Source organism: Gadus morhua, chromosome 14 (genome assembly GCF_902167405.1).
Source record: "Gadus morhua chromosome 14, gadMor3.0, whole genome shotgun sequence".
Classification (NCBI taxonomy): domain Eukaryota; kingdom Metazoa; phylum Chordata; class Actinopteri; order Gadiformes; family Gadidae; genus Gadus; species Gadus morhua.
Window position 1 is genome coordinate 20,106,927 of NC_044061.1, and position 16,120 is coordinate 20,123,046.

The 16,120-nt window shown below is 47.2% G+C and overlaps 1 protein-coding gene across 8 annotated transcripts in view; it reads left to right on the forward strand.

The window, feature by feature from the left end:
* Positions 1-16,120, forward strand: part of tjp1a (tight junction protein 1a) — a 95,162-nt gene that overhangs the window by 67,756 nt on the left and 11,286 nt on the right. For 3 of the 8 annotated variants that reach the window (XM_030376397.1, XM_030376400.1, XM_030376404.1), the window contains 14 exons: positions 1,351-1,389; positions 3,365-3,504; positions 4,176-4,281; positions 4,660-4,810; positions 7,101-7,209; positions 7,595-7,814; positions 8,842-9,026; positions 9,456-9,551; positions 10,443-10,469; positions 12,445-12,527; positions 13,088-13,298; positions 13,664-13,764; positions 13,921-14,334; positions 15,916-16,119. In XM_030376397.1, the coding sequence (XP_030232257.1) occupies positions 1,351-1,389; positions 3,365-3,504; positions 4,176-4,281; positions 4,660-4,810; positions 7,101-7,209; positions 7,595-7,814; positions 8,842-9,026; positions 9,456-9,551; positions 10,443-10,469; positions 12,445-12,527; positions 13,088-13,298; positions 13,664-13,764; positions 13,921-14,334; positions 15,916-16,119 (2,086 nt within the window). The remainder of the gene's footprint in view (positions 1-1,350; positions 1,390-3,364; positions 3,505-4,175; positions 4,282-4,659; positions 4,811-7,100; positions 7,210-7,594; positions 7,815-8,841; positions 9,027-9,455; positions 9,552-10,442; positions 10,470-12,444; positions 12,528-13,087; positions 13,299-13,663; positions 13,765-13,920; positions 14,335-15,915; position 16,120) is intronic. The other 5 variants (XM_030376402.1, XM_030376405.1, XM_030376403.1 and 2 more) reach the window with 4 other exon arrangements.

Genomic DNA, 16,120 nt, shown 5'->3' on the forward strand with positions numbered 1-16,120 from the left:
ACTCTCTCTCTCCCATGCACACACAAACACTCTCTCTTCCACACAATGGTACTTAACCATGAGTAACAGGAAAGTACAGACGCTCACACACACAGAAGCTTGCACATAAAAATGCATCCAGTGGTTAAGTACACATATTTCCGTCCACTAACGAATGAGTTCATTGCAATAAAACCCACAGCCACTGACGCAGCAATACATCTGGCACGCCTTAAACAAACCATAATACTAACAATACTTGTGGTGCGGTAGTCCATTCAACAGGACCAGCAGGTAGGAGTGATATGACTAATGATGGGTTCATGCTTTTTCTCTGACTCTTCTCCTCCCTTTCCTGTTTCCTTGATCTGGTCCACCCTGTCAGTTGGCGGCCGCAGTAAGTCTGGATTTGTCACCTTATGGTAGATCCCTCTTGGTCTAGTTTAGAAGCCAAAGAGCCCTCCCCTGCACCTAGGTGATAACTGTAGTACACTGACCATAGCCTAGTCTTTCCCGAGCAGAACGAAACAGGACTGTAAAAGCGGCTATCAGTTTCCTTAGACCTGATAACAAACTTTTGGTGGCCATTGTTCCGTTGTCGTGGCAACACCAACCACTGGGAAGTGTTGGGTCAATGTACTATAAACAGCCTGAAGGGCTATTTAGGGGGTTCATTTCAAACAGATGCAAACCAGAGAAGGGGGGGGAACTTGTGTCAGCTGGTATTTGATTGGCTGTATCACCCGTTGCTGGTGTTGTGATTAGCTGGAATAAAATACCGGACACTCCTGTCCACCCCGTGGATACTTCATGATTCATGGATGGTCAACCGTCTTGGCCAGGATGGGTACCATGGATCCATCCCCCATGAGACCCGGGTTCAGGACGTTGATTCTGCCCTCTGCACATTCTAACTGATCAGCTTCACCATCAGCATCGCGTCTAATGAGCTATTAATCAACTCATCGCCGAGCTTCAAGTGTCGACGGCGAACGCAGGCGTCAACTCACCACTTTGACAGATAAATAATGACGGCGTTCTTCTGTACATTCAATGTACAGAGTTTTGTAGCGCTTACTGTGGCGTCTTTGTGACGGTGAGTTGACGTGACGCTGATGCCCTGGGCTTGGTTGTGACCCAGTAACACCTGTAGTTGAGCATCTAAAACATAACCCCTAGCTTCCCATAGATAGTGGCTGCATAGAGCTCCCCTCAGCACTGAACTGAAGCCCGCTAGCTGCAGAGCTTGACTGTGCTTTAGGCAGTATGGCTGTCCTTGACTAACCGTCCGATCCCCCACCAGTAGCACCATGCATCAGATCCCCTTCCAGTGTGTCGGACTGAACAGTAACTATGTTTGTCTCAATGCAGGTTGAAAGCAGGGTCACTGTTGCACAGATTGCTCTCCATGTAAGTGCTCGATTGAAGTGGCAGAACGCACATAGAAGCGTCTGCTGGGTTTCATTTATCTCCCCACCCTTCACGACACGCCCCCACCACCCGCACTCGCTGCTTGTTTTGATAGTGTTTTACTATGGCGCTGGAATGTGTGTCTGCGTGTTGTTGGGCGTGGCCTTCTTTGGGAGTCAAAGTCTTATGAGTTTTCTTTTTTTATCTTACTAGTGAGTGTTGAGTTAATGTATAATGATGCGTTAAAGTGCTAAAAGTTAATGTTTAATTTCTCCATTCCTGACACATTGGCTGGCGGTGACATGAGATAATGACGTAGCGGAAGGAATTCCTGATATTCCAAACTAGGATGGGAAACGAGAGGAATTTGACATAGTTCCCACAAAGCTTTGCTACAAGGGCAGATGGTTCTGTCAACCTGATTGGCTCCAGAGGCTGGTTGCATCCTGTTTCCCAACCAATGGGAGGATGTGATTGGGCCTTCTGTTGAGGAACACACTTCTTCCCTAGTCCAAAGTTTTCATTTATTATGAAAGTCCCTATATGTGGTTCTTTGGAAAATGAAACTGCCTTCTTTAACAATTATGGTACATCTACAGGAAACATTCGCGTGAGTTAAGCATTTTGTGGTACATATTTTGAATTTACTTCTGGAATTAATCTTAATTGGTTTATTTTGTTATATTTAAATTTATTTTGCACTTCATTATATTTGCTTTGATGTGTTGGTTTTGTGCACCGATGATTTCAGTTGTTTTCACTTACTCTGTGCGTGTATAAATGCTAGGCCTTTTATACTAGTCTCAAAGTTGTATGTGTGCAAGTGTGTTGCATTATGAGAGAGAAAAGATTAAATGGACCCGTGCTTTCATCTCTTGGTGAACTAAATCTTCTTTGACAGTTGATTTTCATCTCTTCGCTGGTTCAGCTTTTCCCTTTTTATTGCCTCCCTGTTTTCTCCCAAAATCTTCTTTATATGTGTCGGCCTTAGCCTCTTTTTCACCCCACACACACACACACACACACACACACACACACACACACACACACACACACACACACACACACACACACACACACACACACACACACACACACACACACACACACTTGCTAACAATAGAGAGTAGAACAAAGATTCTGTCAAATGTGGTTTGTCAGTGTGGAACCTTTTTTAGCACCAGGCCTTCCTGAAACAAGCAACACTGATCCAGGACACATCACAATAACCTCCCCCTTCTCTCTCTCTCTCTCTGCCTCTTTCTCACTCTCATGCATCTCTCTCTCTCTTTCGGCCTTTCTCTCTCACTGCCTTGCTCTCACAATCTCTCACCTACATCTCACTTGGCCTTGAATCTGTCCCTTACTGGCTCCCTTTACCCTCTTTCTGTCTCCGTCTTTCTCCTCGTCTCTCGCTCTCCATCTCTCTGTCTCTTTCCCTCTCATTAGAATTCAGTTGCTCTTCATGCCCGGACTGTAGGTCTCCCCTCTCTCCTCCACCAACTGCCAACCCTTAAACACTTACACTTTTCACCCAGACTTTGGCCCTCTTTACGCTACTTTGAGATAAGTTATTGTTGTTCTAGTGCTGGAGTTAGGATTTTTTCAGGCCTGGAGTTGGCTAGTTTCATGCCTGGAATTAGCCTGAGTTGACTGGTGAAAGCTGGCTTGCCACATTCTTGGGAGAAAGCGGTGAAATGCAGCTTGCTCATGTGCCAACAAACAGTCATGTGACCTTACTGGAATTCAACCATTGTTTTCAACAGTACTGTATAGGTTTCTCTTGACCCACGCACAAACACAAACACGTTTTATTAAGCAGGACTGATGTAAATTGGTTCTGTTTATCTGCACTACCCAGCACTGATACAAGTGGTGTCCGTTGATCTCGATTAAGCAGGAGAGGTGTGAATTATGCCTCTTGTTCTGGATTAAGCTGGACTGGTGTGAATTTCGTGTGTTGAACTGGTTTCAGCCACAGGAGTCGAGATGAGGAGCGGACGTCAAAGCAAGGGGCCATGTCGACGCCGCTGAAGAGCTCCGATGATGGCGTTCTGTCTCAGACCAGCGACCAAGCCAGCTCGCAAGACGACAAGCACACCCCGCCACTGCCCGGTACTGTCCCCCTTTCACCCATTCCCACTCCCACCTGTTCATTCATTCATTCACCCAGGAACACTCCAACCTCACTAGAGGTCTTCAAAGGTCTAAAATGATGGCCCAAAACCCTAATGATCCCGGGAAATGGATTCCGATATCGGATCGGATCGGATCCGATAATAACAAAATATACAGACCCGTTTTTGTCTGAGATTTTACAGATCCTACCCAGTATTTTGTGGAGTGGACAAGTCTGAACATCAAAGTGGTACTATAAAAGACTGTTCTACTGATAAAAGAGTGAATCAAGTCGGATACCACACATGGAAGCCTAATAAAATGAGATCTAAATAACTGAAAGACGACGTAATGTGTCCTATATGAGTCGAACCCTGAAAGTCCCCACCACCTGATCCAGACCCCCACTTCTAATTCTCCCCCCTTCATCCATCCTCATCCTCAGCCGTTCACACTCTCATACAATCACAGCCTCACATTCTCACCCATTCACAAACACATCTACAACCTCAAACTCTCCCCCATTCCCAACCTCTTACTCTTACCTATCACAACCTCATTTGCATCCCCATAACCACACCCAACATAACACAACGCACTGCCACCACCTCCACGTTCTGGCCTATCCTACCGTCTGACCCGTGACTTGTTGGGTGTGTTTCTGACAGAACCGAAGCCTGTGTACGCCCAGCCGGGTCAGCCTGACGTCGACCTGCCCGTCAGCCCGTCGGACGCACCGATACCCAGCGCTGCTCACGACGAGAGTATCCTCAGGTAGCCGCTCACACTGACACCAGCCTTAGTATGACTCGTAGGCTCAACGTTCATACCTACACTACTATGTGCTAGGCTAAGGCTTCAGACCTGCCGTCGGGTTAAACTACAGTGCTAGGCCAAATGAAACCGATTCAACACTGCGCCTCAGGGTAAATACTAGGCGATCACTGAAGTCAATGTCTTCAAAAAATAGGAAATAAGTAATATCTACCGTGATTGCCACACTTTAGAAATTCGTTTTTCATTCAATGGTATTGCTTATATTGTTCTCAGCCTCACTTAGGTGCCTTGGATAAAAGTGACAAGTGTCGTGCCTAATTGTTGACGATGAGCATTCCGTTGTAGAGATGTGATGTCCCCTGCTCTGTCGTCCAGGCCCAGTATGAAGCTGGTGAAGTTTAGGAAGGGGGAGAGTGTGGGTCTCCGCCTGGCCGGGGGCAACGACGTGGGGATATTCGTGGCAGGCGTTCTGGATGACAGCCCTGCCGCAAAGGAGGGCCTTGAAGAGGGTGACCAGATCCTGAGAGTAAGACCCCCACCCTGTTCTCCCCCATCCATCACCCTTTCCTGCTGCACCCCATACGGTATATACAGTCATATGCAACTTCAGGAGACCCTCAGTTCTAGGATACAGTCTGCAGACTAGGATGAGGGCAGGATACGGTTCAAACATTTTTGGTCATGGTGGTTATCAAACACATCCTGTGTTGTTGTTGTTGTGCGCTATGAAGTCAACTCTGTCTCATTGAAATGATTCCGTCAAGTGGCTTAGGTAAGAACCCTTCAATCTCCCACCGCTGAAGGTCATGGTATTGCTTGAGCGTCAGTTATCCAAGCAACTTGTTGTATGGTTCGGAGATGAATGGACGCCTAGAGCGGGAGGTGAAGAAATAGCTTAATGGCTCAGACGGTCAACTCAGTTCGTCAATTGATTTAATCGTCTTTGTCTCGCTTGAGGCTCAGATTTCGGCATGCGCAGTATTTCTTAAGTTTGGAATTCTGTGTCTAATTCATTTCCGCTTCGAGTCAATCCTATATCAAGTGATTCATGTTTATTTTCCTACTATGTGTGTTTAGTCCTTTGTGGGTTTAATACCCATTAAAAACACAATGCTTCTGCTTGTTGGTGGTTTGACCCTGTGGGCTGGTCCTGAGCACATCTGCAGTTGATTCTAGTATAATCCACACTTGTTCTAGAGGACGATGAGCTCGACGGGGCCACAATAGTTTGAAGCAGGGCTCGGAGCTATTGTGGAATTACAGTACAATGTACTGGTGAGCGCATGAGTCACTACCGTGTCCCCGCGTCCAGCCTGCCCCTTGTTTCCAAGGAACATACAATGGAGGTCATTCTTGGCCTGTGAAGTCACCCTCGCTCACATGCACACACACACGCACACACAGTTGGTTTTCTGTTCGGCTGATGACTGCAGGGATGCGTTGTGGCGATGGGTGACATGCTGTTAATGTCATTTTTGGCACGTTTGCCATGTTTACGTAATGGCGAGATTTAACAACCATAATGCAACACAATAATACGGCAAAATATAGTGTTTTTCTATTTTTATTTTACCATTGCCGATCCTTGATATATATATATATTTACTTTCACTTTATTTAGAGGTCCTATTAACCTGAGGGTCGCTGTGAGTTAAGGCTGCTCATTTCCAAAAAGCAACTAAGGTTACACATGGACTCACTATAGTCTCCAAGACTAATAACTGGAGGGTTTTAACGTCAACAGAGCACACACCCTGTGTGTGTGTGTGTGTGTGTGTGTGTGTGTGTGTGTGTGTGTGTGTGTGTGTGTGTGTGTGTGTGTGTGTGTGTGTGTGTGTGTGTGTGTGTGTGTGTGTGTGTGTGTGTGTGTGTGTGTGACGGGCCCAGGAGAAGAATCCCTTCCAGAACATTGTTATTGGGGCGCTGCTGGGCTTCCTGTTGCTGGTGGTGTGCATGGCCAGAGATAAAGGCTGTTTCTGGGAAGTTGAGAGAGTTGTCCGTCTGAGCCTCTGATGCAGAACATGTGCGGCCTGCCTCCCTTGCTCGCCGGGACGTAAAGTCAATAAACACACCTGATTGTGTGTGTGTGTGTGTGTGTGTGATCACCACATGTGTGTAGGTATGTGGTCTGGCGGATTAGTTCCATCAGGAATACGTTGCTTTGTCTGAAATGTAAATGATTTTCAGTTGTTCTTTCACCTTCTACTACTACGTCGATCCCTGCACAACCGACCTGCCTTGTTGAACATGCATTCCATCTGAATGAAATAACACACTGCACCATTAGGTTGAGTCTCAGTAACCACTAGTCCTAGTAGCTGAGTTGTGACGCTAGTGGCAGGTATTATAGTAGAAGCTGTTATATTGACCTAAATGGCCGGTGCAAAGGTGCTAGTCATAAAATTAGTGAATTTGTAAGAGTTTAATATTACAAGTAATACTGAAAATATATCTTGGTTGAACGGATGGTAGTAATATCATTAACATTAACAGGGTAATGATTGTAATGGCATTAATAATAGGGTTCGTATTAACAATGTTATCAGCAGAATGATACTAGTAGTAACACCAGCAGTAACGTGCTAGTAAGGACATTAGCATTAACCTGGTCATAATTGTAATAATGTTTTTTATAACATAAGCACTAACAGTCTAACTCTGTTGATAATATCAGCATTACCAGTGTTATTCCAATAAGATAGTAGTAACACTAGCATTAACATACTTGTAATAACATTAGCATTTACAGTGTTATTGAAGCATTAGCATGGTAGCCAGTGTTGAGGTTCTGATCGTGTGTGTGTGTCTGTGCGCAGGTGAACAACGTGGACTTTGCCAACATCATCCGGGAGGAGGCGGTGCTGTTCCTGCTCGACCTTCTCAAAGGGGAGGAGGTCACCATCCTGGCCCAGAAGAAGAAGGACGGTGAGAGAGCAGCGGGATCCTGGTGCCTCCTACACACCTACTGGGTCCCAGGGTCACCACTGTGACCCACGCAGTGGGCTATTTTGTTGCTGGGGAGGCTATGGAGAATCGTACAAAGCAAACCAATCCTATATTGCATGTAGGCTTGGTTTGGTTGTTTGATATTGTCATGGTGACAGTCAATGCATTTTTAAATTGCATGCACTATTTATAATCCACTTATGATATCTCAAATCAAAGGCCGGCTCCTTGTTCAGAAGGATATTTTTCACTCAAAAGATTTCAGCGGAGATGTGCTGTTGGTGTTCATCTGTTGAAGTGTCCATCTCATCAGTCTCACAGTAGGTGTGGACCATGGGAAGGCTAACACGATGCCTCTCCACAGTGTACCGCAGGATAGTGGAGTCGGACGTGGGCGACTCCTTCTACATCCGGACGCACTTTGAGTACGAGAAGGAGTCTGCGTACGGCCTGAGCTTCAACAAGGGCGAGGTGTTCCGCGTGGTGGACACGCTGTACAACGGCAAGCTGGGCTCATGGCTGGCCATCCGCATCGGAAAGAACCACCAGGAGGTGGAGCGCGGCATCATCCCCAACAAGAACAGGTGAAGGCATCCCACGTTTACCCCCCTGTTGCTCGGTGACATCACCGAGGGATAATACAAGTGGCAACCTTGCAACTAGTGGCACAAACGTTGACTTGAGTAAACAAGTACTCATCAAGCAAACCACAAACGATGACAATTTTCAATTGTCATTGAAAATCGTTTCCGCAAATTGTCGTTTGGGTTTGTTTTTTCAAGTTGAAAATAGATTGGTGGTATGGGTCCCGTGTGTCTGGCGATGTTCTCCCTGCCCAAAAGATGATCCTGAACTCCGGATTGATTCTATTCATGGATATCAATCTTTCCTCTTTCGCATGATCATGTTTTGATTCACCGATGTGCTGCACACAGGTCTTCAAGGAAATAAATGTAGCCGTTTTAAATAGTAAAATAATTGTTAATGGGAAACGCTTTAGATCACGAATAGCATTTTCTCTCTGACATATAGAAAGTAAAGTATATTTGTTGGGAACACTTTATTAGCTTGGTGGCTGGCATGAGCCACGTGTCAAAGTAGCACTGGATCTAATAAGCTAGATTGATTTTGGAAATATCACATCAATCATTTAGGTCCCTACTGTATTATTGTTTTCACTTGTTTACGCAGAAGTTAGGGGCTATAGGGCATATGACAGACTACGGTTTTCATTGTTGGTTACAATCGTTGGACACAATTGGTGTGGTATTATGTTTTTAGATATTTGAATGTGTAAATGTTCCATCCCTTTTTAAAAGAATCACACATCTCGATTTGATGTAGTTTGAAAGATTAACTTGAAAGATTAACGAGGACATCACAGGGGTCTGCACATATATGGGCAGATGAGGGCATTCACCTCACTCAGACCAAAGGGGACTCAAAGAATGAACCTGGTGATCTGAAACACTAGTGGGCTCATGTCTGAGAGGTTTGGGGATTAGACTGGCAAAATAACTATTTAAAAGGCTGTGATCATGCTGTTGGTTCCGTTTGGAGATGGTCCTGTTTGTTGACGGCATCTCGTTGTTGTCTTTTCTTCTTCTCCAGAGCTGAGCAGCTGTCCAGCGTGCAGTACACCCTCCCCAAGACTCCAGGGGGCGATAGAGCAGACTTCTGGCGCTTCCGCGGCCTGCGCAGCTCCAAGAGGAACCTGAGGAAGAGCAGGGAGGACCTGTCGGCCCAGCCAGTCCAGACAAAGTTCCCCGCCTATGAGAGGGTTGTGCTTCGGGAAGGTAGGTTTCTGGCCAGGGTACAATCATTGAGTGGACGCATGTCCGGATTGGACCAGATCGTAAGCAATTACATTCATTCATCCACTTTTAATATTTTAAAGTTATGTGATCACATTTATAGTAGTTTGATTATAATATGTAAATGCTGAAACTCTTTGTATTACACCAGTGATTGCCGTCACACTGTATAGTAAGCACCACCCCAAAAGGAAATCAACACTTTAATGACATATTTTGGATTCTTGGTTTCCATTGGTTTTGGTTTCCACATGAACCCTTCACTAACTACACTAGTTTGACTTGACTGGCTCTTCACTGCTGGAGGAAGCCAGAAATCACTGGACTGGCTGATCTCGTTTGAAACAAATGTAGTACACCCTGACACGCCCTTCATACTCGTGTGTGTTTGTGTGTACGTGTGTGTAACAGCTGGGTTCCTGAGGCCCGTGGTTATATTCGGGCCGATCGCAGATGCGGCCCGAGAGAAGCTGGGCAGAGAGGAGCCTGATGTATTTGAGCTAGCAAGTAAGTAGTCTCTCTTTCTTTCTCTCTCTCTTCTTTCTTTCGTTCTTTCTTTCTTTCTCCCCCCCCACACACACTCACTTAGACATCCTCATTCCATTTGTCCCGTCATATCTCCTTACTTGGGGAAAACTTTTTGATACACAAATGTGTGAACTTCAATATGTGACCAATGGGTGCTTCGAGCAATGTGCTACTAGCAATGAGCTACTAGCAGGGTGCTGCTACCATGGAGCTCTTGATATAAAGAGAGGGAGCCCAGGGACTGTCCACACGTCTAAATGGTCCCCGGGGACATGGTCCATCTGTCGGTGGGTACCAGGGGACGCCATCGGGGGCCACTTTGTTTTCCTTTCTCCGTAGCATGAGGTGCTAACTAGTGTTGGTGTAGAATGTAATGCCCTGAAGGAAGAATTATTTACACCATTTAAAATTCTTTCTGAATTTAACAACTTTAATATGGAAGATTAGCGGAAGATTAAGGATTAGTGCCTAGTAAGAGGATCCTTTTGCTTTCATTTAAAGAGTTTAACACTGAGAATTATATTACATTTACTGGACAATAAAGTATATTGATCAATCTTAACAGCCGTTATTAATCCTATTACATGGAAATGGCCCTCTGCACATCCTCCTATGTAGACGATGAATATGTTTAGTAATGTTATTCACGGCCTGCTTGTCCATGGCTCTTCCCTTGCGCGCGCACACACACACACACACGCACACGCACACACACCTCCTTCTTTGCCTGCATCTTTGATTCGCAGTGTTAGGTTCTACACACAGTATCGGATTTTAATTTTCTTAAGTGCACTCACAGACACAAGACCAATTGAGTGAATGTGTTGCAGCGGTGTGTGTATTGGTGTAACTCGTGTATTTTCTTTTCAGAAACACAGCAGCAAAAAGGAGGGGAAAGTACGTTGCCTGGTGTATATTATCTTATTTAACCTGTGAATGACTACCTGTAATCTGGCACTTTACCGGGTGTCTCTTTAATTCCTTTCAATAACCTGTGAATGAGATGAACTGGCACAAAGCTAGGCTCTACTCCGACCAGAGTGTTGCTTGGTTAGCTTGAAGGAAGATAACAGTATTTGAGAGATAGTCATTGGCTTTACTTTGTATGTTTTTGTCTTTGATAGAGTCCCTGTAGTGTTTTTAGACCCCAGCTGTAGCTAGAGACAGGTGGTGCAGCCCTGGCTGTTGTACTGGCCAATTTACCCCACATCCTTTTAAAATATGTCTCAACTTCCACTCCCAAGAAGGGCTTTGAATTCCAATTATTTAGCCCCACCCGTTCCCATCACAACCCACACCGAAACACCCAGCGTTTGTTTTCTCTGGGGGCGAAAATCTGTTTTCAAAGATCCCACATAATGGGACGGAACGGTTAGCCTAGTTGGTCTCTGGCTCTGGCCCTGGAAGGGAAATGGTTTGTTAGGTAGTCGACAGGCGTCTCCGGTGCTGTCCTCGCTCAGGAGGTTGTATAATGTGGAGCAGACTGGCCCAGAGTTCCTGAATGCCTTTTAACGTACCGAAGAAAAGATTCAAAAAAACCTTGAGGAAGTTCACCGAGCACCCGGTCTCTTTGGAGGTGACAGAACATTGTATTCAATGTTTTTAAATTGACGCAACTACAGATTCAGAGCACATAATCATCATCATAATGGTCTGATTTGTGATCTGTTTTTAAAAAATGCTACGTCATTGTTAGACTGAATAGATTAAAAGTGGAATACATTCTGATTTTAATGTTTGGTCTACAGTTGAAATAGTCCTGATCAATTCTATCCAGTTTTATGCCAAACTAGATTTCTGAGGATCCGCATTCTTATTCTGAGGATGTGACTCCCCGTTAATATATCTTAAATATGAGTTTCCAGCCTCGTGCCCAGCTAGTCTTATTCCCCTCAACGTCATTCCGCAGCAACCAGTCACTGTTATTCACTGTAATGCATCTTCTTTCATTTTACAATATAAACAGCATTTTCCTCTTCAAAACGTCTATCTTTTTACCTTAACCTACTGAAACTGAAATCAACACAAATAATGTTAGCATAAACATTATCATTTTGAAACTGTAATTTTCATGTCACTTTGTTAAGCCCTGTGCTAGTTAACAGTGCGACTATCTGATTAATTTTTATTTAATCTAGCTGCTCTATATTTAATGTGCTCTCCAGTGTCCCTGTTAAAGACCCATTTGGCTATTTCGTAGCTGATAATTGTCCTTCTTATAAGTGTTGATTAGTGTGAAACCCTTTTACACAAATCTGCCCTACTTTGTATTCTGCAAACGAGACTATTAGCAGTTAAAGAAGGGACAATCCTTCAAAAAAGCATTATCCATGCTACTATTTGCCCTCAGCTATAGCAGCAGGTGTCTTGTTTGTGTCAATGGGAAATCCTCTCCTTTGTCCCCCCCCCCCCCCCCCTCCAAACCCCTGACCCTGTTTTCATCACCAAACCACTCTCCCACTTCCTGTCAATGCTTCACATGTTCTGGGGCATCCCCTGCACTTTTCATGGATATCCGCATCTCTACGATTTATATACCAGCTGCACGCGCACATCCATGTAAAACTGTTAATCCATCCTCCTTCACCTTAAACCTTTTTGCTGATTCAGGCGATGCATGAGTGGGCGGGGCGCTCTCCATGCGGCCAACATAACTACCCCCCCCCCCCCCCCCCCCCCTATAGCTTCCCCTCACGTGCACCCTACCCTTTCCCCCTCCAACCCCCCAAACCCCCATCTACCTGTAGCCGTGCAAGGAGGAGTTATGGGCAGCTGCACGGTACAGAGGTGTGATGGGAGCAGATGGATCTGAGGTGTAGAAGTTAATGTGTGTGTGTGTGTGTGTGTGTGCGCGTGTGCGTGTGCGTCACAGAGAGCGAGCCTCGAGACGCGGGGACCGAAACAAAGAACTCTGGGATCATTCGTCTGCACACCATCAAGCAGATCATCGACCGGGTGAGAGAACACGCACGCACGTCCAACACAACGGCACATTCTCACACGCATACACATTCTCGCACACACACAGGCTAGTGCAACGACCCATTAACACGGGCACGCACTTCCTCTCAGACACATGCAACACACACACAACATGCAGAATATAGCGGGCCTGTTGTGTGTGAAGCTCAGTACTGCTCCCTAGTGTACAATGCATGCGCACACCACATATTTTTTGGTGTTCAGCAATAGAAAACATCTGGGGTCATGACCAGACTTTTAGAGACGGTGCTTTGCTGTCATTTTTTAATCATATTCATAATTTAGTTAGTTGATGTTTGGCTGACGGCTTGGTTTATTAATTCGTTTCAAATTCTTAATACAAACCTCAACAATTCAGTATTCATGACAACTAAATCCTTCTGTGTGTATCCGAGTATTGATAACTTGGCGTAGGTGGATACGTGTGTTTAACTGGTGTGTGTGTGTGTGTGTGTATGCAAAAAAGTGTGCAAGTGTGTCTATATAAACGATGTGTGTGTACACAGCAGTATAAATAACATGTGTTTGGGCAGGACAAGCACGCCGTGCTGGACATCACCCCCAACGCGGTGGACCGGCTGAACTACGCCCAGTGGTACCCCATCGTGGTCTTCCTCAACCCGGACTCCAAGCAGGGCGTGAAGACCATGAGGACCCGCCTCTGCCCGGAGTCCCGCAAGAGCGCCCGGAAACTGTACGACCGTTCCCACAAGCTGAGGAAGAACAACCACCACCTCTTCACCAGTACGTTGGGAGGGGCGGAGGGTATAGGTTTGGGACAGAGAGAGAGAGAGAGAGAGGGGTGGGGTGGAGACAGGGAGATACTGTGACTACAGGCTGTTTGTGGTTCCAGCTTACATTTTTATGCAAAGGAGGTTAAGAGACAAGCACGGAGACACACACACACCTAAACAAACGCATATTTAAAACGAACCCACACACAAACAGACAGACAGCTGAGGAGACTGTTGTCTAGATGGCTGTACCTATGTTGCTTTCTGTACTATTCAGTAACGGCCTACTGGTCTGTTGTTGGTCTGTACTCCTGTGGTCTAGTGTGTACTGGTCTGTGCGGTGTGTTGACTAGAAGCCATGCTCTGTGTGCGCAGCCACCATCAACCTGAACAACATGAACGAGGGCTGGTACGGAGCTCTGAAGGAGAACATCCAGCAGCAGCAGAACCAGCTGGTCTGGGTCTCCGAGGGCAAGGTAACAAGCACACACACACATGTGCACACACACACATGTGCACACACAGACATGTACACGCACACGCATACGAACGCACAGGCACACGCGTCCCTCCTTGGCGCCGTAATCCTAACTGATGTAATGACACGACGGCGCCATCGCCCCCCCACGCAGGCCGACGGCGCCCCCGATGACGACCTGGATCTCCATGACGACCGGCTGTCCTACCTGTCGGCGCCGGGCAGCGAGTACTCCATGTGCAGCACGGACAGCCGCCACACCTCGGACTACGAGGACACGGACACGGAGGGCGGGGCCTACACCGACCAGGAGCTGGACGAGACGCTCAACGACGACGTGGGCGGGCCGCCGGCCGCGCCCGCCATCACCCGCTCCTCGGAGCCCGTGCGGGACGACCCGCCCGTCATCCAGGAGCCGCCGGGCTACACCAACTACCACCAGCCGGGCCCCTCCCCCGGGCCGGCCGCGGGCCACGCCCACAACCACATGGCCGCCACCGGGGCCGTTCCCGCCGACGTGGCGCTGAGCCGCATCGACCCGGCCGGGTTCAAGGCGCCGCCCCAGCAGGTAGCCTTCCTGAGCGCCACGGCCCTGCCCTGCTGTATGGAGGCGGTGGTGGGCGTCAGGAGGGTCTTCTGGCGCCGCTACTGACCGCTGGCAGCGCGCTCCGTCTCCCCCCCCCCCCCCCCCCCCCCCGCCCTTCCTCTTTACTCCTCGTCCTCCCAATCCTCATCGCCCTACTTCCTCTCTCCTCCTCCTCCTCCTCCTCCTCCTCCTCCTCATTCTAGTACATCTAGTACTCCTCCTCCTCATTCTAGTACTCCTCCTCCTCCTCCTCATTCTAGTACTCCTCCTCCTCCTCCTCCTCCTCCTCCTCCTCCTCCTCCTCCTAGAACTCCTCCTAGTACTCCTCCTCCTCCTAATACTCCCCCTCCTAGTACTCCTCCTCATTCTAGTACTCCTCCTCCTCCTCCTCCTAGAACTCCTCCTCCTCCTCATTCTAGTATTCCTCCTCCTAGTACTCCTCCTCCTCCTCCTAATTCTCCCCCTCCTAGTACTCCTCCTCATTCTAGTCCTCCTCCTCCTCCTCCTCCTCTCTCTGTCTACTATACATAACCACAGCACTATTGCTGGAGAAAAAAACCTAAACTCTCACGTGGCCTAAGTATTTATTAAGTATTTATTATACATATTTATTTATATATATATATAAATGCTATATAAATATATCTTTCTGGTGTGGTTTACCTCTATGTATTTCTGAACTGTTCTTTTTTTGTATACTTTTTGGACCAGGTAGAGAACTATAGCCATAAAGCTAGACTGTTAGCGCGACTGTTATCATCTGTGTCCTGTTAGTAGCCCCCCCCTGTCCTCCTGAGCCGTGTGGCTGTTGTTGTTATTGTCATCGCCGTGGCGCCCGCCCGGTGCCTCCCTGTCTGCGTGTGTCTTAAGTGTCTGTATGAACTCTGACCTCTGCACTCTTCCTGCTTCCTGTTGTGACACTTGTGGTTGGAACTGATGTCACCCCTATAGTTACCCCCTATGCATGTTGGGATCAGCCAGTGTGTGTTAACCGAAAGCTGCTGTGAAATGTATTAAATGGGGCCCAGTAGGCCATTATTATTAGTATCATTATAATTATTAGCATTATAATAACCAAAGTGTGTCCACTAAACTGTTGATGAGTAACATCGATGTATTGTAACCCGATAATTAAAATCCAATCCGTCCACACTAACACTCTCCACTCTCCACACTGTCTTTGTTTTCCTGCTAATTCCTTACCCACCACTGGGACTTTCATTTTTCAAACTCTTGTTTATCTGTGAAGACGTGACGTGATTGGCTGTTCTTATGTGTCTAGGCTGTGTGATTGGCTGGCTGTATGTGTTTCGGCTGTGTGATTGGCCTGTTTTATGTGTGAATGCAGATGATTGGCTTGTCTTACGTGTGAAAGACGGTGCGATTGGCTAGGTGTACCTGGGCTGGGCTTTGTGTGTGTGTGATCGCTGCTGAAGGACTGGAATAACATTGCCACCCTGGTGCGATTGACTCACCCTCGGTGAACATTTGTGACCGTTTGGAGCAGTTAGAGCGTCGCCATGGTTACCTGGTTGTTGTTTAAGTCTCTGAACCGCTCCACAGAAAGCGGAGGCTGTGCTCCCTAGCCCCCCCCCCCAGGCCGAGCCGGCAGCCCCCGCCGCCCTCCACACTGTAAACTCTGTAGGATCCTTTAGGGCCGCGCCGGCCCCCGACTCTGGCTCCCTCAGGAGGCCCCCGCCTGAGCGGGCCCCTCAGAGCGGAACCCCGGAGCCGCTCGCGACCGGACCGCCTGGCCCGGAACCAAAGG